Consider the following 22,890-nt stretch of genomic DNA (forward strand, 5'->3'; position numbering starts at 1 on the left):
GGGTGTGTAGGTATGGGGATAGGGGTGGTGGGGACGGGGATGGGATGGGGGTGTGGGGATGGGGGCGGGGTGGACCCCTTGCGATCGAGTCCCCTATCACTATAGCCCTGCCATTTTTCTTCCTGCCCTGCTGTGCAGCAGAGCCAGCCACGGTGCCATGAACCTGGCTGCTGCTGCCTTCCCCTGGTGAGCCTTCTCCCTCAACAGTATCCAAAGCGGTATATCTGTTTTGCAGGGAGATGACCGCAGGGGACACCTGCACTGCCTTCCTACTCTTGCTGTTTCTTTTGGGCACCCATTTTCTATCTCCCTCATTAATTTTCACCTGCGGTGGGACCAACTCGCTAAACGTGCTATCCACGACCTCCTCAGCATCGCGGATGCTGCAAAGTGAGTCCATCCGCAGCTCCAGAGCCGTCAAGCGGTCTAACAGGAGCTGCAACTGAACACACTTCTTGCACGTGAAGGAACCAGGGACAGTGGACGTGTCCCTGAGCTCCCACATCGCACACGAGGAGCATGACACGGGTCTGGGATCTCCTGCCATGTCTTAAACCTTAGGTAAACTTATACAACAACAATTTCAAAATAAAAATAAATAAATTAGACAATGAAAAGAATGAAAAGAAAAACTACTTGCCAGTCACTTACCAGGGTTAAAAAGCACCTCTGAAAAAGCACCACCTCACACTCTGCACCGAATTACCTCACTGCACCAAATTACCAAGTTGCAATCCCCACTCTGGATGTGTCTCACTCCGGATGTGTCTCCTGGAAAAGCGCTAGCTATTCTTTACAATGTTGTGGTTACTTCCCCATTTGTGTCCATTGTCTCTGGAATCGTTCCATTGCTATGTTAACTATCCCGGAGATTGCCTCATTAGTATGCGGAATGTTCGTTTCGGTGCTGTCTGCTCTCTTAGCAGACAGAATACACATTGGCTTGGTGCAGCCTGTTGGGGCTGCAAACATTGTCCATTTTAACCTGTATGCTTTGCGTTCCTCCAGTTTGTATTTGGGGAATGGCCAACTTTGGTGGCTACAGTACCCTAACAGGCGCTAGAGTGTGGCAACTAGGGGCTTTTCACAGTAACTTCATTGCAGTGTTAGTGTAAGCCTACTTGTGACAATAAAGATTATTATTAGTAATCAGCAACCCTTGCACATGCTGACAATTAACTTGATTATATCCCTCAGACCTGTGGGAGTGGCCCAGGAGTTGGGGAGATCCCAATTGTGACATTTAAACAGCTATGTATATAAACCTGGAGTTCACTTAAAGATTGACAAATTCCAGGCAGCACAGTCACGCAGTGGTTAGCACTTCTGCCTCACGGTACCAAGGACCCGGGTTCGATACCGGCCCCAGGTCACTGTCCGTGTGGAGTTTTCACATTCTCCCCGTGTCTGCGTGGGTTTTCACCCCCACAACCCAAAGATGTGCAGCAGGGTAGCATGGTGGTTAGCATAAATGCTTCACAGCTACAGGGTCCCAGGTTCGATTCCCGGCTGGGCCACTGTCTGTGTGGAGTCTGCACGTCCTCCCCCTGTGTGCGTGGGTTTCCTCCGGGTGCTCCGGTTTCCTCCCATAGTCCAAAGATGTGCGGGTTAGGTGGATTGGCCATGCTAAATTGCCCGTAGTGTCCTAATAAAAAAGTAAGGTTAAGGGGGGGGTTGTTGGGTTACGGGTATAGGGTGGATACGTGGGTTTGAGTAGGGTGATCATGGCTCGGCACAACATTGAGGGCCAAAGGGCCTGTTCTGTGCTGTACTGTTCTATGTTCTATGTGCCGGGTAGGTGGATTGGCCGCGATAAATTGCCCCTTAATTGGAAAAAAATAATTGGGTACTCTGAATTTATTTTTTAAAAGATTGACAAATTCCTCTTTACTTTTGGATATATTATTGGTAGAATATGGCAGTAGAACTTTGAAGTGTAGAATATGAAATGTTTAACTTTGTTTTTTCATTTTCTAGCTTATGCAGGTGGCATGCTTCTGACATTTATTGCTCTGATCCTGTCGACAATGGCACAGCCGGCTTTGCTCTACTTGGTGCCCTGCACTCTCATCACATGTTCGGTGATTGCCTGGAGGCGAAAGGAAATGAAAATGTTTTGGGCAGGAAATGGTTATGAGGTTAGCAGAATTTCTTAACTCTTTCTATACATTTTTGTATAGAATATAATTAAACTTTTATTACAAAAACAACTGTCTGAGTGTATGTGCCAACTGCAGTCCTCCCTTTCCAAATTGTTCTCAACACAAATGACACTTGGGCCCTCTGAGTTTACTTTGCGCCACTAGCCCGCTGTCTTTGCATGAGGGAATTTGATCTTCGCAGACTTTGCATGTTTCTTCGATGGTGACCACTTCCAGTTAATGCAAGAGACGAGCGTATGGTCTTCTCGGGGTGATGATGGCAGAATGGTGAGGCTATTAGACTGGTATTCCAGAGGCCACTGATCCGGGTGCATGGGTTCAAATAGCTCATTCAGTGAATTTAAATTAAAAACCCACCTGGAACACTAACAAAGGAAATATGTCCTCACCTGGTCTGGCTTATATGTGAATCAAGATGTTAGTGACTCGTAACTGCCCTATGAAATGGCCGTGCAAACTGCTACAGAAAAGTCAAAAAGACATGCCAGCTAGTCTGCACTGGGGTCAAAAAGGTGCCACTCCCACCTCGGGTGCAATGCCAACAACCCATGAAAAACAATAACACCGCTTTGAATGCATTTCCGAGTCTGGGTGAAAAGTGTCTCCCAAATTCAAAGAATTTATCATAGAATTTACAGTACAGAAGGAGGCCATTAGGCCCATCGAGTCTGCACCGGCTCTTGGAAAGAGCACCCTACCCCAGGTCAACACCTCCACCCTATCCCCATAACCCAGTAACCCCACCCGACACTAAGGGCAATTTTGGACACTAAGGGCAATTTATCATGGCCAATCCACCTAATCTGCACATCTTTGGACTGTGGGAGGAAACCGAAGCACCCGGAGGAAACCCACGCACACACGGGGAGGATGTGCAGACTCCGCACAGACAGTGACCCAAGCCGGAATCGAACCCGGGACCCTGGAGCTGTGAAGCAATTGTGCTATCCACAATGCTACCGTGCTGCCCACAGAAAGAACAAAGAAAATTACAGCACAGGAACAGGCCCTTCGGCCCTCCCAGCCTGCGCTGATCCAGATCCTTTATCTAAACCTGTTGCCGATTTTCCAAGGTCTACTTCCCTCTGTTCCCCGCCCGTTCATATACCTGTCTGGATGCATCTTAAATGATGCTATCATGCCCGCCTCTACCACCTCCGCTGGTAAAGCGTTCCAGGCACCCACCACCCTCTGCGTAAAAAAACCTTCCACGCACATCTCCCTTAAACTTTCCCCCTCTCACCTTGAAATCGTGACCCCCTTGTAATTGGTACCCCTACTCTTGGAAAAAGCTTGTTGCTATCCACCCTGTCCATACCTCTCATAATTTTGTATAGCTCAATCAGGTCCCTCCTCAACCTCCGACTTTCCAACGAAAACAATCCTAATCTACTCAACCTTTCTTCATAGCTAGCACCCTCCATACCAGGCAACATCCTGGTGAACCTCCTCTGCACCCTCTCCAAAGCATCCACATCCTTCTGGTAATGTGGCGACCAGAACTGCACGCAGTATTCCAAATGTGGCCGAACCAAAGTCCTATACAACTGTAACATGACCTGCCGACTCTTGTACTCAATACCCCATCCGATGAAGGCAAGCATGCTGTATGCCTTCTTGACCACTCTATCAACCTGCGTTGTCACCTTCAGGGTACAATGGACCTGAAACCCCAGACATCAATTTTCCCCAAGACCCTTCCATTGACCATATAGTCCGCTCTTGAATTGGATCTTCCAAAATGCATCACCTCGCATTTGCCTGGATTGAACTCCATCTGCCATTTCTCTGCCCAACTCTCCAATCTATCTATAGAAGAGATTTATTTGTCAATCACTGGCTACTTCTGGGGTGGTATGAATATACAGTTTATTCAGCTGCAATCTTGTTACCCATTCAGGAAGGCTGTCGACTGTTTAAAAATGAAGTGTTACTCTTGTATATTGGTGCTATTCATATCAGCTATATATTTACTCAGCGTATTGTTCAGTACAAAGTCCTGTTTCCAACTGATGTGAAGTTAGGTGGATTCACTGCATCCAGAAATATATTTTTGTTGCTGTGACTTAGAGTTCAAGATTTGACCAGCATCATGGTCAGGAAATGTGGATATGTTGCTGTCTAGAATTAATTTAATGTAACTGATTCTCTCTAGGTTTTGGATGGCAGCAATGAACCTTTAACACAAGGTGTGGTATATAATGTTCATCATAATTACACTGTCAGCTTTAACAACGTGCAGGAGCTTATAACCTGACTCTCTAAGCTTTTTGCCAAATATCCTTCTGCTTTTTCCCCCTTATTGATGGTGCATTATAAGACCATAAGACATAGGAGCAGAATTAGGCCACTCGGCCCATCGAGTCTGCTCTGCCATTCAATCATGGCTGATATTTTTCTCATTCTCATTCTCCTGCCTTCTCCCCATAACCCCTGATCCCCTTATTAATACAGAACCTATCTATCTCTGTCTTAAAGACACTCAGTGATTTGGCCTCCACAGCCTTCTGCGGCAAAGAGTTCCACAGATTCACCAGCATCTGGCTGAAGAAATTCCTCCTCATCTCTGTTTTAAAGGATCGTCCCTTCAGTCTGAGATTGTGTCCTCGCGTTCTAGTTTTTCCTACAAGTGGAAACATCCTCTCCACGTCCACTCTATCCAGGTTTCGGAGTACCCTGTAAGTTTCAATAAGATCCCACCCCTCATCCTTCCAAACTCCAACGAGTACAGACCCAGAGTCCTCAACCGTTCCTCATACAACAAGTTCTTCACTCCAGGGATCATTTTTGTGAACCTCCTCTGGACCCTTTCCAAGGCCAGCGCATCCTTTCTTAGCTATGGGGCCCAAAACTGCTCACAATACTCCAAATGGGGTCTGACCAGAGCCTTATACAACCTAAGTACATCCCTGCTCTTGTATTCTAGCCCTCTTGACATGAATGCTAACATTGCATTTGCCTTCCTGACTGCTGACTGAACCTGCCCATTAACCTTAAGAGAATCATGAACAAGGACTCCCAAGTCCCTTTGTGCTTCTGATTTCCTAAGCATTTCCCCATTTAGAAAATAGTCTGTCTAAATTCCTCCTTCCAAAGTGCTTAACCTCACACTATTCCACATTGTATTCCATCTGCCACTTTGCCCACTCTCCTAGCCTGCCCAAGTCCCTCTGCAGCCCCCTTGCTTCCTCAATACTACCTGTCCCTCTGCAGATCTACATTATTCCAGCTTCCATCGGGACTAATAAATTGTGTTGTAATTTATACTTTGAGAAATTGGAACTAAAACCTCTTTGAAATTAATGCTTAAAATGTTTGCTTAGACTGTGGTGATGGATTCCATTTCTGATCTTGTGCTGTGTGTGTGTAAGAGTTAGGACTTGGTGGTGGAGGGAGCTGGAGGAATTGGTGCGATTGAATAAACAGGGTGGTGTTAATCATTCAATTCAACTACAAGAACTTACCAAATGAAAAGTTTGAGCATGTGGATCGTAGAATGAACCCAGTGAGGCAGGCCATGCTTACCTGAAGAAAATGATGTGGCAATGGACATGCATAAAAGCCAATGCTTCTGGGTGGCCTGATGATTGGAGGAGGATGAGTAATGACCATTGAGGGTGTCTTTATAGGAAAGCAGGTGGATAGTTGTGGATAAAACGTCAGTTTTGGAATCCCACATAATTGTGGCAGATCCGTGTCGATGATTCCAGCAGGTTTAGGACAATGGCAAAGGGGGCTTTATATATGCTGTCTGACCTGCTGAACTTTGCAGTTTTGCTCATCTACTGCAATCTAGTGATGTTTGAGACTGAGATAAGTGAATTCCAGTGGAAAAGTGTATTTTATACAACATACATCACTGCGTATTAGCTCTGTTTCTTTCTGGATTGGAACATTTTGTTCTTAAACTGAGAGTTTACCTCATCATCGGGGCAGTCACTTTATTGGGAGTTGTCTATAGACCCCCAATAGCAGCAGGGACATGGAGGAACAGATTGATGGCAGATCTTGGAACGGTGCTGAAATTGAATAAAGTACCCAATTTTTTTATTTCTAATTAAGGGGCAATTTAGCATGGCCAATCCACCTACTCTGCACATCTTTGGGTTGGGGGGCAAAACCCACGCAGACACGGGGAGAATGTGCAAACTCCACACAGACAGTGACCCAGGGCCGGGATTCAAACCCGGGTCCTCAGCGCCGAAGGCAGCAATGCTAACCACTGTGCCACCGTGCTGTCCTAGAAATTGAATAAAGTGTATTTACCGTTATGTACACAAAATAGAATACGTATATATATATATAGAAGAGAAGGGAACATGCACAAAAAACAAAACAAACAACAAAAATAAAAGTTAAAATAAAATAACTGGGGGTATTATGTGCCAGCTCAACAACAGCAGCTCTGTACAATTGGCAGTATTGTTTTTAGCACAAAAGTAGGCATCTGTTTGTGGGGGGGGGGAATTGGGGGGGTGCATATACATTTGGGTGCCGGGGAAACACATAACGGAACAATTACAGGGGGCAATACGCGAATGGATCTGCTGTTGGTGTTGTCACTTGAAAGATGCAGAAATAACAGAGTTGTTGTCATGGCTGACTTCAACTTCCCTAATATTGGCTGGAACCTCCATAGTGCAAATAGTTTGGATGGAGCAGATTTTGCCAGATGTGAACAGGAGGGATTCCTGACTCAATATGTAGATAGGCTGACTAGGGGGGGGGGAGGCCATATTGGACTTGGTGCTCGGCAACGCACCAGGCCAGGTGTCAGATGTCTCGGTGGGAGAGCATTTTGGGGACAGTGACCACAACTCCTTGACCTTTACCATAGTCATGGAGGTCTATGACTCGACCTCCATGGTCTAGACGGACAGACGGCATGGGATGGTATTTAATTGTGGGAGGGGAAATTATACTGCTATTAGACAGGAGCTGAAGAACATAAATTGGAACAGATGTTCTTGGGGAAATGCACAACAGTAATGTGGGGGTTGTTTAAGGAGCACTTGCTATGAGTGCTGAATTGTTTTGTCCCACTGAGACGAGGAAGGAATGGTGAGGTGAAGGAGCCTTGGCTGACAAGAGAAGTGGAGCTTCTAGTCAAGAGGAAGAAGGAAACTTACCTAAGGTTAAGGAAGCAAGGATCTGACTTGGCTCTAGAGAGTTACAAGGTAGCCAGGAAGGAACTCAAAATGGACTGAGGAGAGCTAGAAGGGGGCATGAAAAAGGCCTGGCAGGAAGGATGAGGGGAAACTCAAAGGTGTTCTACACTTATGTGAGAAATGAGGATGATCAGAGTGAGAATAGGGCCGATCAGGGATAGTGGAGGGAACTTGTGTCTAGAGTCTGAGGAGATGGGGGACTAAATGAATATTTTGCTTCAGTATTCACTGGAGAGAGGGACCTTGTTGCTCATGAGAACAGCGTGAACCAGGTTAATAGACTCGAACAGGTTGATATTAAGAAGGAGGATGTGCTGGAAATTTTGAAAAGCACAAGGATAGATAAGTCCCCTGGACCAGATGGGATACCTTCAAGGTTACTGTGGTGATTTTAGATCTGAGTAGATGCAATACAACTGAGCAAGCACTAGAGGGAGCACGGGAGAGCTATAAATACACAGGGACAGGAAGTGAGAACACACTTCACGGAAGGCAGAACTGGGAGCAGGACACAGACACACAGGCAGGCAGCATTTGAGGTAGCCGTAAGTTAAGCTCTGAAGAGAGAACAAATTCACAATAAAGCATCTTCTCCACCTTTTTGACTACGAGCTTTATTAAGACACGAGGAACAACACAGTTACTACGGGAAGTGAGGGAGGAGATTGCGAACTTTGTGTCCTCATTCACCACTGGAGAAGTACCGGATGATTGGAGGGAGGCGAATGTTGTTCCCCTGTTCAAGAAAGGGAATAGGGAAATCCCTGGGAATTACAGACCCATCAGTCTTATGTCTGTGGTGAGCAAAATATTGGACAGGATTCTGAGAGATAGGATTTATGGTTATTTAGAAAAACATAGTTTGATTAAAGATAGTCAGCTTGATTTTTTGAGGGGCAGGCCATGCCTCACAAGCCTCTTTGAGGATGTGATGAGACAGATTGATGAAGGTCGGGCAGTGGATGTGGTGTATATGGATTTCAGTAAGGCATGTGATAAGGTTCCCCATGGTAGGCGCATTCAGAAAGTTAGGGGGCATGGGATACAGGGAAATTTGTCTGCCTGGATACAGAATTAGCTGGCTGAAAGAAGACAGCGAGTGGTAGAAGATGGAAAGTATTCCGCCTGGAGGTCGGTGACCAGTGGTGTCCTACAAGGATCTGTTCTGGGACCTCTGCTCTTTGTGGTTTTTATAAATGACTTGGATGAGGAAGTGGAAGGGTGGGTTAGTAAGTTTGCCGATGACACGAAGGTTGGGGTAGTTGTAGATAGTGTTGAGGGCTGTTGCAGGTTACAACAGGACATTGGCAGGATTCAGAGCTGGGCTGAGAAGTAGCAGATGGAGTTCAACCTAGATAAACGTGAAGTGATTCATTTTGGAAGGTCAAATTTGAATGCTGAATACAGGGTTAAAAGCAGGATTCTTGGAAGTGTGGAGGAACAGAGGGATCTTGGGGTCCATGTACAAAGATTCCTCAAAGTTGCCACCCAGGTTGATAGGGTTGTTAAGGTGTATGGTGTGTTGGTTTTCATTAGCAGAGGGATTGAGTTTAAGAGCCGTGAGGTTTTGCTGCAGCTTTAAACTCTGGGTAGACCACAATTGGAATATTGTGTCCAGTTCTGGTCGCCTCATTATAGGAAGGATGTGGATGCTTTGGAGAGGGTGCAGAGGAGGTTTACCAGGATGCTGCCTGGACTGGAGGGCATGTCTTATGAGGAAAGGTTGAGGGAGCTGGGGCTTTTCTCACTGGAGCGAAGAAGGCAGAGAGGTGACTTGATAGAGGCGTACAAGGTGATGAGAGGCATGGACAGAGTGGATAGCCAGAGACTTTTCCCCGGGGTGGAAATGGCTGTCACGAGGGGACATAATTTTAAGGTGATTGGAGAAAGGTATAGGGGAGATGTCAGAGGTAGGTTCATTATGAAATGAAAATCGCTTATTGTCACAAGTAGGCTTCAATGAAGTTACTGTGAAAAGCCCCTAGTCGCCACATTCCGGCGCCTGTCCGGCACAGAGAGTGGTGGGTGTGTGGAATGCACTGCAGGGGTGGAGTCAGAGTGATTAGGGACATTTAATCGACTCTTGGACAGGCACATGGACAGCAGTAAATTGAAGGGGTGTAGTTTATAGAACATAGAACATTACAGCGCAGTACGGGCCCTTCGGCCCTCGATGTTGCGCCGACCTGTGAAACCATCTGAAGCCTATCTGACCTACACTATTCCATTTTCATCCATATGTCTATCCAGTGACCACTTAAATGCCCTTAAAGTTGGCGAGTCTACTACTGTTGCAGGCAGGGCGTTCCACACCCCTACTACTCTCTGAGTAAAGAAACTGCCTCTGACATCTGTCCTATATCTACCACCCCTCAATTTAAAGCTATGTCCCCTCATGTTGGTCATCACCATCCAAGGAAAGACTCTCACTGTCCACCCTATCTAACCCTCTGACTATCTTATATGTCTCTATTAAGTCACCTCTCAGCCTTCTCCTCTCTAATGAAAACAACCTCAAGTCCCTGAGCCTTTCCTCGTAAGACCTTCCCTCCATACCAGGCAACATCCTAGTAAATCTCCTCTGAACCCTTTCCAAAGCTTCCACATCCTTCCTATAATGTGGTGACCAGAACTGCACGCAGTACTCCAGGAGCGGCCGCACCAGAGTTATGTACAGCTGCAGCATGACCTTGTGGCTCCGAAACTCAATCCCCCTACTGATAAAGGCTAGCACACCATATGCCTTCTTAACAGCCCTATTAACCTGGGTGGCAACTTTCAGGGATTTATGTACCTGGATGCCGAGATCTCTGTTCATCTACACTACCAAGAATCTTGCCATTAGCCCAGTACTCTGCATTCCTGTTACTCCTTCCAAAGTGAACCACCTCACTTTTCCGCATTAAACTCCATCTGCCACCTCTCAGCCCAGCTCTGCAGCTTATCTATGTCCCTCTGTATTCTATAACATCCTTCAGCACTATCCACAACTCCACCGACCTTCGTGTCATCTGCAAATTTACTAACCCATCCTTCTACACCCTCTTCCAGGTCATTTATAAAAATGACAAACAGCAGTGGCCCCAAAACAGATCCTTGCGGTACACCACTGGTAACTGAACTCCAGGATGAACATTTTCCATCAACCACCACCCTCTGTCTTCTTTCAGCTAGCCAATTACTGATCCAAACCGCTAGATCACCTTCAATTCCATACTTCCTTATTTTCTGCAATAGCCTACCGTGGGGAACCTTATCAAACGCCTTACTGAAATCCATATACACCACATCAACCGCTTTACCCTTCATCCACCTGTTTGGTCACCTTCTCAAAAAACTCAAAGGTTTGTGAGGCATGACCTACCCTTCACAAAACCGTGTTGACTATCGCTAATCAACTTGTTCTTTTCAAGATGATTATAAACCCTATCTCTTGTAACCTTTTCCAACATTTTACCCACAACCGAAGTAAGGCTCACAGGTCTATAATTACCAGGGTTGTCTCTACTCCCCTTCTTGAACAAGGGGACAACATTTGCTATCCTCCAGTCTTCCGGCACTATTCCTGTCGACAAAGACGACTTAAAGATCAAGGACAAAGGCTCTGCAATCTCCTCCCTGGCTTCCCAGAGAATCCTAGGATAAATCCCATCTGGCCCAGGGGACTTATCTATTTTTATACTTTCCAAAATTGCTAACACCTCCTCCTTGTGAACCTCAATTCCATCTAGCCTGGTCGACTGAACCTGAGTATTCTCCTCGACAACATTGTCTTTCTCCAGTGTAAACACTGACGAAAAATATCCATTTAATGCTTCCCCTATCTCCTCTGATTCCACACACAACTTTCCACTACTATCCTTGATTGGCCCTAATCTTACTCTAGTCATTCTTTTGTTCCTGATATACCTATAGAAAGCCTTAGGGTTTTCCTTGATCCTATCCGCCAATGACTTTTCGTGTCCTCTCGCTCTTCTTAACTCTCCCTTTAGGTCCTTCCTGGCTAACTTGTAACTCTCAAGTGCCCTAACTGAGCCTTCATGTCTCATCCTAACATAAGCCGCCTTCTTCCTCTTGACAAGTGCTTCAACTTCCTTAGTAAACCACGGTTCCCTTGCTCGACAACTTCCTCCCTGCGTGACAGGTACATACTTATCAAGGACACGCAGTAGCTGTTCCTTGAAAAAGCTCCACATTTCGATTGTACCCATCCCCTGCAGTTTCCTTCCCCATCCTATACATCCTAAATCTTGCCGAATAGCATCATAATTGCCTTTCCCCCAGCTATAATTCTTGCCTTGCGGTATATACCTATCCCTGCCCATTGCTAAAGTAAACATAACCGAATTGTGATCACTATCGCCAAAGTGCTCACCTACATCTAAATCTAACACCTGGCCGGGTTCATTACCCAGTACCAAATCCAATGTGGCCTCGCCCCTTGTTGGCCTGTCTACATACTCTGTCAGAAAACCCTCCTGCACACACTGCACAAAAACTGACCCATCTATAGTACTCGAAGTATAGTATTTCCAGTCAATATTTGGAAAGTTAAAGTCTCCCATAACAACTACCCTGTTACTCTCGCTCCTGTCGAGAATCATCTTTGCAATCCTTTCCTCTACATCTCTGGAACTATTCGGAGGTCAATAGACAACTCCCAACAGGGTGACCTCTCCTCTCCTGTTCCTAACCTCGGCCCATACTACCTCAGTAGACGAGTCCTCAAACGTCCTTTCTACCGCCGTAATACTTTCCTTGATTAACAATGCCACACCCCCCCCCTCTTTTACCATCTTCTCTGTTCTTACATTAGGATAAGTGGTCGGCACAAGATCGTGGGCCGAAGGGCCTGTACTGTGCTGTACTGTTGTATGTTTTATAGTTGGACAAGCTGAGCAGGTTATTATGTGTTCTGCTTGCTGTACCCTTTCTCCAAACTAATCCGTGTCATCTCTGGAATCGGAAAGCAGCTTGGTTTGGAATACGCAGCCAGTGAGGAAGAGAATCTGACAAAATATTTCTATATCCAGATCAGAGAAGTAATCGTTCCATCATTCTGTTCCAAATTTCCCATCAACTGGGTTCTGTTCTGAGATTTGATTTGATTTTTGTGGGAAGATGTTTTGCAGAGTTGCTGAAACACATCGTAGTTTTACGTTGGAAGTTGATTCAATGGCTTTTTTTCTCCCCTTTCTCAGATGATGAATCCAGTTGGAACAACGAGCGAGGAGACGGTTGAGATTCACTGAGCCAGTGCCTGAATAGCCCCAAACATACCAGTTACTTTATTACTTTCTAGTTTTTTATAAATATTTTATTATCAAACAATTACACAAATATTCTAATACCAGTAGCTGATGGCATGCCCTGCCAATTCTTTGATAAGCACAAGAATTTATGCACTTGAACACTTTTGCAATAACTAAATGAATGACCAAAGATTTTCTGAATTGCAGAATTGATCATGAACTTTTACTGCTTCACTAACTTTACTAGATATACTTTATAATGCCCAAATTGTCATTGATGACTAAAATACCTGCACAAACCTTTCTGGGTGTTAATGGACTCCCAACTTCCTGAGTGGAATCAAGTGCCTTGCAAACCATCCTCTGATGTAAATCAGGAAATCATCAGACACTGAAAGATGGGTCGTTATTAAAACTCTAATCTCTGAAAAAGAACCACGGGTAAACAAAGTTTATTTTTTCCTTTAATTCACTGTTCCTGAAATTCTACAAGTTTGCAGTAGCAGAAAATGCTCATTTTTCACTGCAGCTTCATACCTGTCAAGCCAGGTTTGACCCATGGAAATCTTAAAAGCTCTTAGTTTGTAGTTTGTGTATATTGAAGGGTGAAGAATTTGATTCAATGCTTTGTAATGTGTGATTTGTAGCTCATTTTGATTATTGAAATACATTCTGTGGAACAGGATGTGCTGATGTTTATTTAACCCTCTGTGCACATTGCTGCACAAGATCTGAGTGAATAAATGTAACTTTGCAGAAAATGACTTTGTTTTATTAAAAACGTTTGGAAACAGTTCTGGTTTGATTAATTTGTCCTCGGTGAGAATCTGTCAGTAGTTAATTGATCCACGGTAGTACCTTGTGTTAATTGTGGTTCTTCCCAGTTCAACACGGGATTGTTGGGTGCCATAGTTTCCTTTTCTTGCAAACAAGTGGATGTGTTTTCTCAGTCACTTGCTGATTTGGGTGAAGATGGGAGAAATTGTTGTATTTTCTACTGGTTACCATATAACGAGGTCATTCACATTCACCAAGATAGCATCTCCTGCCAAGAAGAATTGGCAATAAACACTTAACAACTGAGGCTTGATTTGGATCATATTCTGAAACAAGTCAATATGTTCTGATCACAGTTATTTACATCATTACTCCATACATAGAAATTCTGCAAGTACCTCGAGAATTTCCTTCACTGAAAATTACTCAACTTAATAACTGCACAAATCGATCTTGCTGTCGTGGATTTCATCCTGAACACAAGGATACAATTGTGAGGGGAAACTGGGTCATTTGTCCTGAAATGAGATGATTTACATTGAACCAAATGACGATTACACAATATTAAATGTAATAAATTAATCTGGAACATTTAATAGGAGATGGGTTAAAACGAGTAAAAGGCCAATTTGGGGCGAGTATTAGGGAGAAGTTAACCAAAGAATGATGAACAGGGAAGAAAACCAGAAAATGCTGAATAAACTCAACAGGTCTGGCAGCATCTGTAGCGAGAGAAACAGTTAATGTTCTCAGTCCATCTGACCCATCTGCAGAACCCAGTGATAAACGTGGGCTGGCTTTATGAATAAGGTTTAGTAACTAAATCTTTTCACTTTTTTCTATTGGATGAATGAGCTAAAATGGGGTTAACGGCCTCCCAATGTGAGTGCTCGTCTCAGTATCAAGACACCTAGATAAACTTGCTTAGAAATCAAAGTAGAGAGGTCTGTGACTCTGGGACATTCCTTTTGAAGATAATTTGGGTGTTGCCACTCAAACCTCTGTTCACCAACTTTGGTGGGTTATGATTGAGACGAATAAAATTTTATCTAGTTAACTGGAAAAGGACCTAACGTTCTTGGTCTACATTAGTATGGAACATGCTGACATGCTTATGTACGGCCTCCTTCACCAAGGAACCGAGGATGGTGTATTTACAGCTTCTGTCCACCAGAGGCCCCTGGAATGTTAACATCCAAAAGCTGATCTGTATATCTAAAAAATTAAATTGGATTTGCAGTTACAACCTCGGAGTCACTACCAGGCAAGCAGGATTATCGGCTTGCTGACTGAATTATAAAATTTACAGTGCAGAAGGAGGCCATTCAGCCCATCGAGTCTGCACCGGCTCTCAGAAATAGCACCCCACTTAAGCCCACACCCCTAACCGAGTAACCCCACCTAACCTTTTTGGACACTTAAGGGCAATTTATCATGGCCAATCCACCTAACCGGCACATCTTTGGACTGTGGGTGGAAACCGGAGCACCCGGAGGAAACCCACGCACACACGGGGAGAACGTGCAGACTCCGCACAGATAGTGACCCAAGCCGGGAATCAAACCTGGGACCCTGGAGCTGTGAAGCAACAGTGCTGCCCTTGAAAGTTGCTGACAGAAGGTAAGAATTTTAGTGGATGAAGAGTTGCTGTGATGACTTGTCTTAAGAGGGTAATGATGATGGTGTATGCCAGAATGGAGTATATGGGTGGGTGGGGGTGGAGGGCACTAGAAAGCTCTGCTGTATGTGAGTCTCACGATCTTGCATTTCTGGCACATTCCCTATTCAGTCTACCGTGTCTCTGCCACTTGTGCAGGAGCTGTCCAATTCGAATCAAAGGTGAAGGTCCTCACAATTGACTCTGTTTCTCTCTCCATCGTTTTCTGCCGAGCTTGCTGACTGACTATCATTTACTGTTTGCATTTCAGGTTCAAGCATTCACAGTATTTTATTTTCTATCCAGTCTCTTACCACCTTTAAACTCTTTTTCCTTAGTGCTGCAAGTGACAACGCTTCCAAGTGCATTACAGGCAGTGAATTCCAGGTCTCCATAAGCCTGTCTGTGATAATCTACATAGAACAGTACAGAACAGGCCCTTCGGCCCTCGTTGTTGTGCCGAGCCTTGTCCAAAACCAAGATCAAGCTGTCCCACTCCCTGACATTCTGGTGTGCTCCATGTGCCTATCCAATAACCGCTTGAAAGTTCCTAAAGTGTCCGACTCCACTATCACAGCAGGCAGTCCATTCCACACCCTAACCACTCTCTGAGTAAAGAACCTACCTCGGACATCCCTCCTATATCTCCCACCCTGAATCTTGTAGTTATGCCCCCTTGTAACAGCTACATCCACCCGAGGAAATAGTCTCTGAACGTCCACTCTATCTATCCCCCTCATTATCTTATAAACCTCTATTAAGTCGCCTCTCATCCTCCTCTGCTCCAAAGAGAAAAGCCCTCGTTCCTTCAACCTTTCCTCAAGACCTATCCTGCAAACCAGGCAGCATCCTGGTAAATCTCCTTTGCACCTTTTCCAATGCTTCCACATCCTTCCTGTAATGAGGTGACCAGAACTGCACACAATACTCCAAATGTGGTCTCACCAGGGTCATGTATAGTTGCAGCATAACCCCGTGGCTCTTAAACTCAAGCCCCCTGTTTTTTTTTTTTTTATAAATTTAGATTACCCAATTATTTTTTCCAATTAAGGGGCAATTTAGCATGACCAATCCACCTAATGTGCACATTTTTGGGTTGTGGGGGCGAAACCCACGCAGACACGGGGAGAATGTGCAAACTCCACACGGACAGTGACCCAGAGCCGGGATCGAACCTGGGACCTCAGCGCCGTGAGGCGGATGTGCTAACCACTAGGCCACCGTGCTGCCCTCAAGCCCCCTGTTAATAAACGCTAACACACTATAGGCCTTCTTCACGGCTCTATCCACTTGAGTGGCAACCTTCAGAGATCTGTGGACATGAACCCCAAGATCTTTCTGTTCCTCCACATTCCTCAGAACCCTGCTGTTGACCCTGTAATCCGCATTCAAATTTTTTCTACCAAAATGAATCACCTCGCACTTATCAGGGTTAAACTCCAGCTCTACATCCTATCAATGTCTCTTTGCAGCCAACAATAGCCCTCCACCTCATCCACTACTCCACCAATCTTGGTGACATCAGCAAATTTACTGACCCACCCTTCAGCCCCCTCCTCCAAGTCATTGATAAAAATCACAAATAGCAAAGGACCCAGCACTGATCCCTGTGGCACACCGCTGGTAACTGGTCTCCAATCTGAAACTTTTCCATCCACCACCACCCTTTGTCTTCTATGTGATGGCCAGTTACTTATCCAATTGGCCAAATTTCCCTCTATCCCACACCTTACTTTCTTCATGAGCCAACCATGGGGAACCTTATCAAACGCCTTACTAAAATCCATGTATACGACATCAACTGCTCTACCTTCATCTACACACTTAGTTACCTCCTCAAAGAATTCATTCAAATTTCTGAGGCAAGACTTACCCTTCACGAATCCATGTTGACTATCCCATATAAAGCTGCATCTTTCCAAATGGTCATAAATCCTATCCTTCAGGACCTTTTCCATTAACTTACCGACCACCGAAGTAAGACTAACTGGCCTATAATTACCAGGGTCATTCCTATTCCCTTTCTTGAACAGAGGAACAACATTCAACACTCTCCAGTCCTCTGGCACTATCCCCGTGGACAGTGAGGACCCAAAGATCAAAGCCAAAGGCTCTGCAATCTCATCCATTGCCTCCCAAAGAATCCTTGGATATATCCCATCTGGCCCAGGGGACTTGTCGACCCTCAGGTTTTTCAAAATTGCTAATACATCCTTCCTCAGAAAATCTTCTACCTCCAGCCTACCCACCTGTATCACACTCATCCTCAAAAACATGCCCCCTCTCCTTGGTGAACACTGAAGAAAAGTATTCATTCAACGCCTCTCCTATTCTGACTCCATGCACAGGTTCCCACTACTGTCCTTGACTGGCCATAACCTCACCCTGGTCATTCTTTTATTTCTCACATAAGAGTAAAAAGCCTTGGGGTTTTCCTTGATCCGACCCGCCAAGGACTTCTCATGCCCCCTCCTAGCTCTCCTAAACCCTTTTTTTTTTTTAGCTCATTCCTTGCTACCTTGTAACCCTCAAGCGCCCCAACTGAACCTTGTTTTCTCAGCCTTACATACTCTTCCTTTTTCCTCTTGACAAGACATTCAACCTCTTTTGTGAACCATGGTTCCCTCACACGGCCATTTCCTCCCTGCCTGACAGGGACATACCTATCGAGGACACGCAGTATTTGTTCCTTGAACAAGCTCCACTTTTCATTTGTGCCTTTCCCTGACAGTTTCTGTTCCCATCTTATGCTCCCTAATTCTTGCCTAATCGCATCATAATTACCCCTCCCCCAATTATAATTCTTGCCCTGCCGTATGGCCCTATCCCTCTCCATTGTAATCGTGAAAGACATCGAATCGTGGTCACTATCTCCAAAGTGCTCTCCCACAAACCAATCTAACACTTGGCCCGGTTCATTACCCAGTACCAAATCCAATGTGCCCCCCCCCCCCCCCCCCCCACCCCCTCTTGTTGGCCTATCCACATATTGTGTCAGGAAACCCTCCTGCACACTGTACAAAAACTGCCCCATCCAAACTGTTCGACCTATAGAGGTTCCAATCAATATTTGGAAAGTTAAAGTCACCCATGACAACTACCCTAAGACCTCCACACCTATCCATAATCTGTTTTGCAATTTCTTCCTCCACATCTCTATTACTATTTGGGGGCCTATAGAAAACTCCTAACAACGTGACCGCTCCTTTCCTATTTCTAACTTCGGCCCATATTACCTCAGTAGGCAGATCCCCTTTGAACTGCCTTTCTGCAGCCGTTAAACTATCCTTGATTAACAATGCTACTCCTCCACCTCTTTTACCACCTTCCCTACTCTTACTGAAACATCTATACCCCGGAACTTCCAACAACCATTCCTGTCCCTGTTCTAACCATGTCTCCGTAATGGCCACAACATCGTAGTCCCAAGTACCAATCCACGCTCCAAGTTCACCTACCTTATTCCGGATGCTCCTTGCATTGAAGTAGACACACTTCAACCCACCTTTCTGTCTGCCGGTACACTCCTGCGACCTTGATACCCTCCTCAGTACCTCACTACTCTCAACACTGGCTTCTGGACTACAGCTCGTTTTCCCAGCCCCCTGACAAATTAGTTTAAACCCCCCCGAAGAGCCGTAGCAAATTTCCCTCCCAGGATATTGGTGCCCCTCTGGTTCAGGTGCAAACCGTCCTGTCTGTACAGGTCCCACCTTCCCCAGAATGTGCTCCAATTATCCACGTAACTGAAGCCCTCCTTCCTACACCATCCCTGCAGCCATGTGTTTATCTGCTCTCTCTCCCTGTTCCTCACCTCACTAGCACGTGGCACCGGCAACAAACCAGAGATGACAACATGGCTTGTCCTGGCTCTCAGCTTCCACCCTAGCTCCCTAAATTCCTGTTTTAAATCCCCGTCCCTTCTCTTACCTATGTCGTTGGTACCGATGTGAACCACGGCTTGTGACTGTTCCCCCTCCCCCTTAAGGATTCTGAAAACACGGTCCGAGACGTCACAGACCCTGGCACCCGGGAGGCAACATACCATCCGTGAGTCTCTTTCGCTGCCACAGAACTGTCTATCTGTCCCTCTAACTATCGAGTCCCCAACAACTATTGCTCTCTTGCTCTCCCTCCTTCCCTTCTGAGCCACAGGGACGGACTCAGTGCTGGAGATCCGTTCATCGTGGCTTACCCCTGGTAGGTCGTCCCCCTCAACCGTATCCAAAACAGTATACTTGTTACTGAGGGGGACGACCACAGAGGATCCCTGCACTGACTGCTTCCTCCCAGCCCCTCTCACTGTCACCCATCTATCTTGATTCTTCAGAGTAACTACATCCCTGAAGCTTCTACCTATGACCACCTCTGCCTCCTGAATGATCCGAAGTTGCTCCAGCTCCAGTTCCCTAACACGGTTTTTGAGGAGCTGGAGTTGGGTGCACTTCCCACAGGTGAAATCAGCAGACACTGACGGCGTCCCCACACCTCAAACATTCTGCAGGAGGAACATTGCACTACCTTCCCTGCCATCCCCTCTAGATAAAACAAGAAAAAGAAAGAAAGAGCTTACCTGTTATTCACTCTACCCCTTAGGTTAGAGGAGGTGGAAGGGTGGGGGACACTACAAGTGAAGTGTCTCGGGTTTAGCAACCGCCCAGCTTAAATACAGGTAAAAATAAAACACTTAACCAGCAACCACTGTGCCCCACACGAGAACAGCAATCAGCTGTTATGGGCCCCGCAAACAATTTAAATCTTTACTACTTACCCAGCAGTCACTCTGTCCTCACTCTGACCGGATTCAGCTGGAAACTCCCAACAGTATGTTTTTTAAAAATTTACTCCCCTTCTCAGCAAGCACTCACTCAGCAACCACTGCACCCCGCACGATAACACCCCAGGGAAAAGAAAAACTACTTAGCAGTCACCAGCCAATCACTTACCTGCTGGCTGTGATGTCACGGTTCAACTTCTTTCTACTTCTACCTGCCCTCGAGTCTCCCTCTTTATCTTTACTCGGCTGGGATCCTTACAGTGATTGTTTTTTTTTGGTTTGAGGAGGAGGTAGGGAGGGAAACAGTGGAGAAGTGTTTGCCGTTGAACTGTCACTTGACAACAGCTTCTCCAGAAGAGAAGCAAGGTGGGCAAGGAGCCATAAGACTGACTCCCTGGTCGAGAGGGTCCAGCTGCTGCACGCCAATCCTCAATACGCCTACGTCGTGCACCAAGGCAAGATACGGTCTCCCTCCGAGACCTGGTGCCTGTTGGTTCCCATGTCAACGCGCCCCCCTCCCCACTGCCACCCCCCCATGCCACCCCCCCAACCCCTTATGCCCCCCTCCCCGGGGCTCCTGTACTGTCCCGAGCCTACACTGCTGCCATCCACCACCCCCTGCCGCCATCCACCACCCCCCTGCCGCCATCCACCACCCCCCTGCCGCCATCCACCACCCCCCTGCCGCCATCCACCACCCCCTTGCCTACCCTCACTCCTCAACCATCGCCGACATGAAGTTCCAGACAACATGCTCTCGGAGTCAACAACTACAACGCCCATACCCGCTGCACCGCCAGAGCTGAGGAGGTCCAAGAGAACAATCCAGCCTCCAGACAGACTGAAAGTATGATGACCCCACTTCACCCCTGCTGGACTTAATCTTTAACAGGGGGTGAATGTGGTGAATGTATTACCGTCACTTGACAACAGCTCCTCCACAAACCACCTTCAAGATATGGTGACCGCAATGCACTGATGCAAATTTTCCCCGCAACAGCCAATCAGCAGCTCTGCTTTACTGCCCTCTTTATTCTCCGTTAAACCTGTCAATTACTTTAAATTTATACCCCTGTCTATTGACCTCTTAATGGTAAATATCGTATGCTCCCTATATTGGTTCCTCATAATTTTATACATAATTAAATCTCATCTATAATTGCCATGTTCCAAAGTAAGCAACCTCGACCTATCCAAACTTTCTTCACAGCTAAAATTCTCTATTCCTGACAATATCCAGATAAACTGCTGTAGTGCAATCACATCTTTCATGTCAAGTGATGACCAAAACTGTACATGATACTCTAGCTGTGGCCTCACGTGTTTAATACAGTTCCAGTGTAACTTCCTGCTGCTACAGTCTATACCTCGGCTAATAAAGGAAAATATTCTGGATGCTGCCTTGACCGACCTGATTTATCCTGTGACCTTCAGGAATCTGTTGTTGTGTACTCCAGGATTCCTCACCTCTACCATTTATTGTCTATTTCCTTACCTTGTTTGTCCACAGTCAGCAGCTTGCTTCAATTAGTGCTTCTTCTGAAAACTTCATCATAAGAACATAAGAACTAGGAGCAGGAGTAGGCCATCTGGCCCCTCGAGCCTGCTCCGCCATTCAATGAGATCATGGCTGATCTTTTGTGGACTCAGCTCCACTTTCCGGCCGGAACACCATAACCCTTAATCCCTTTATTCTTCAAAAAACTATCTATCTTTACCATGGAAAAAAACTAAAGGCCATCTAACCTACACTATGCCCTTATCATCCATATGCTTATCCAATAAACTTTTAAATGCCTTCAATGTTGGCGAGTTCACAACTGTTGCAGGTAGGGCATTCCACGGCCTCACCACACTTTGCGTAAAAAACCCACCTCTGACCTCTGTCCTATATCTATTACCCCTCAATTTAAGGCTATGTCCCCTCGTGCTAGCCACCTCCATCCGCGGGAGAAGGCTCTCGCTGTCCACCCTATCTAACCCTCTGATCATTTTGTATGCCTCTATTAAGTCACCTCTTAACCTTCTTCTCTCTAACAAAAACAACCTCAAGTCCATCAGCCTTTCCTCCATACCAGGCAACATCCTGGTAAATCTCCTCTGCACCCGTTCCAAAGCTTCCACGTCCTTCCTATAATGAGGCGACCAGAACTGTACGCAATACTCCAAATGCAGCCGTATCAGAGTTTTGTACAACTGCAACATGGCCTCATGGCTCCGGAACTCAATCCCTCTACCAATAAAGGCCAACACACCATAGGCCTTCTTCACAACCCTATCAACCTGGGTGGCAACTTTCAGGGATCTATGTACATGGACACCGAGATCCCTCTGCTCATCCACACTACCAAGAATTTTACCATTAGCCAAATATTCCGCATTCCTGTTATTCTTTCCAAAGTGAATCACCTCACACTTCTCCACATTAAACTCCATTTGCCACCTCTCAGCCCAGCTCTGCAGCTTATCTATGTCCCTCTGTAACCTGCAACATCCTTCCACACTGTCTACAACTCCACCGACTTTAGTGTCGTCTGCAAATTTACTCACCCATCCTTCTGCGCCCTCCTCTAGGTCATTTATGGTCATTTATAAAAATGACAAACAGCAACGGCCCCAGAACAGATCCTTGTGGTACGCCACTCGTAACTGAACTCCATTCTGAACATTTCCCATCAACTACCACTCTCTGTCTTCTTTCAACTAGCCAATTTCTGATCCACATCTCTAAATCACCCTCAATCCCCAGCCTCCGTATTTTCTGCAATAGCCGACTGTAGGGAACCTTATCAAACGCTTTACTGAAATCCATATACACCACATCAACTGCTCTACCCTCGTCTACCTGTTCAGTCACCTTCTCAAAGAACTCGATATGGTTTGTGAGGCATGGCCTACCCTTCACAAAACCATGCTGACTATCCCTAATCATATTATTCCTATCTGGATGATTATAAATCGTATCTTTTATAATCCTCTCCAAGACTTTACCCACCACAGACGTTAGGCTCACCGGCCTATAGTTACCGGGGTTATCTCTACTCCCCTTCTTGAACAAAGGGACCACATTTGCTATCCTCCAGTCCTCTGGCACTAT

General features: G+C 45.9%; 1 protein-coding gene across 3 annotated transcripts in view; it reads left to right on the forward strand.

The window, feature by feature from the left end:
* The window catches only part of LOC119974453 (signal peptide peptidase-like 2A), a 51,357-nt gene extending 37,981 nt beyond the window's left edge, over nucleotides 1-13,376 (forward strand). The window contains exons 11-13 of one of the 3 annotated variants that reach the window (XM_038813358.1): nucleotides 1,978-2,138; nucleotides 4,318-4,351; nucleotides 12,532-13,376. In XM_038813358.1, coding sequence (XP_038669286.1) covers nucleotides 1,978-2,138; nucleotides 4,318-4,351; nucleotides 12,532-12,572 — 236 coding nt within the window. In that variant the 3' untranslated portion in view covers nucleotides 12,573-13,376. The remainder of the gene's footprint in view (nucleotides 1-1,977; nucleotides 2,139-4,317; nucleotides 4,352-12,531) is intronic. The other 2 variants (XM_038813360.1, XM_038813359.1) reach the window with 2 other exon arrangements.
* The last annotated feature ends 9,514 nt before the right edge of the window (nucleotides 13,377-22,890 follow it).

Source organism: Scyliorhinus canicula, chromosome 12 (assembly GCF_902713615.1).
Source record: "Scyliorhinus canicula chromosome 12, sScyCan1.1, whole genome shotgun sequence".
NCBI classification, from domain to species: Eukaryota; Metazoa; Chordata; class Chondrichthyes; order Carcharhiniformes; family Scyliorhinidae; genus Scyliorhinus; species Scyliorhinus canicula.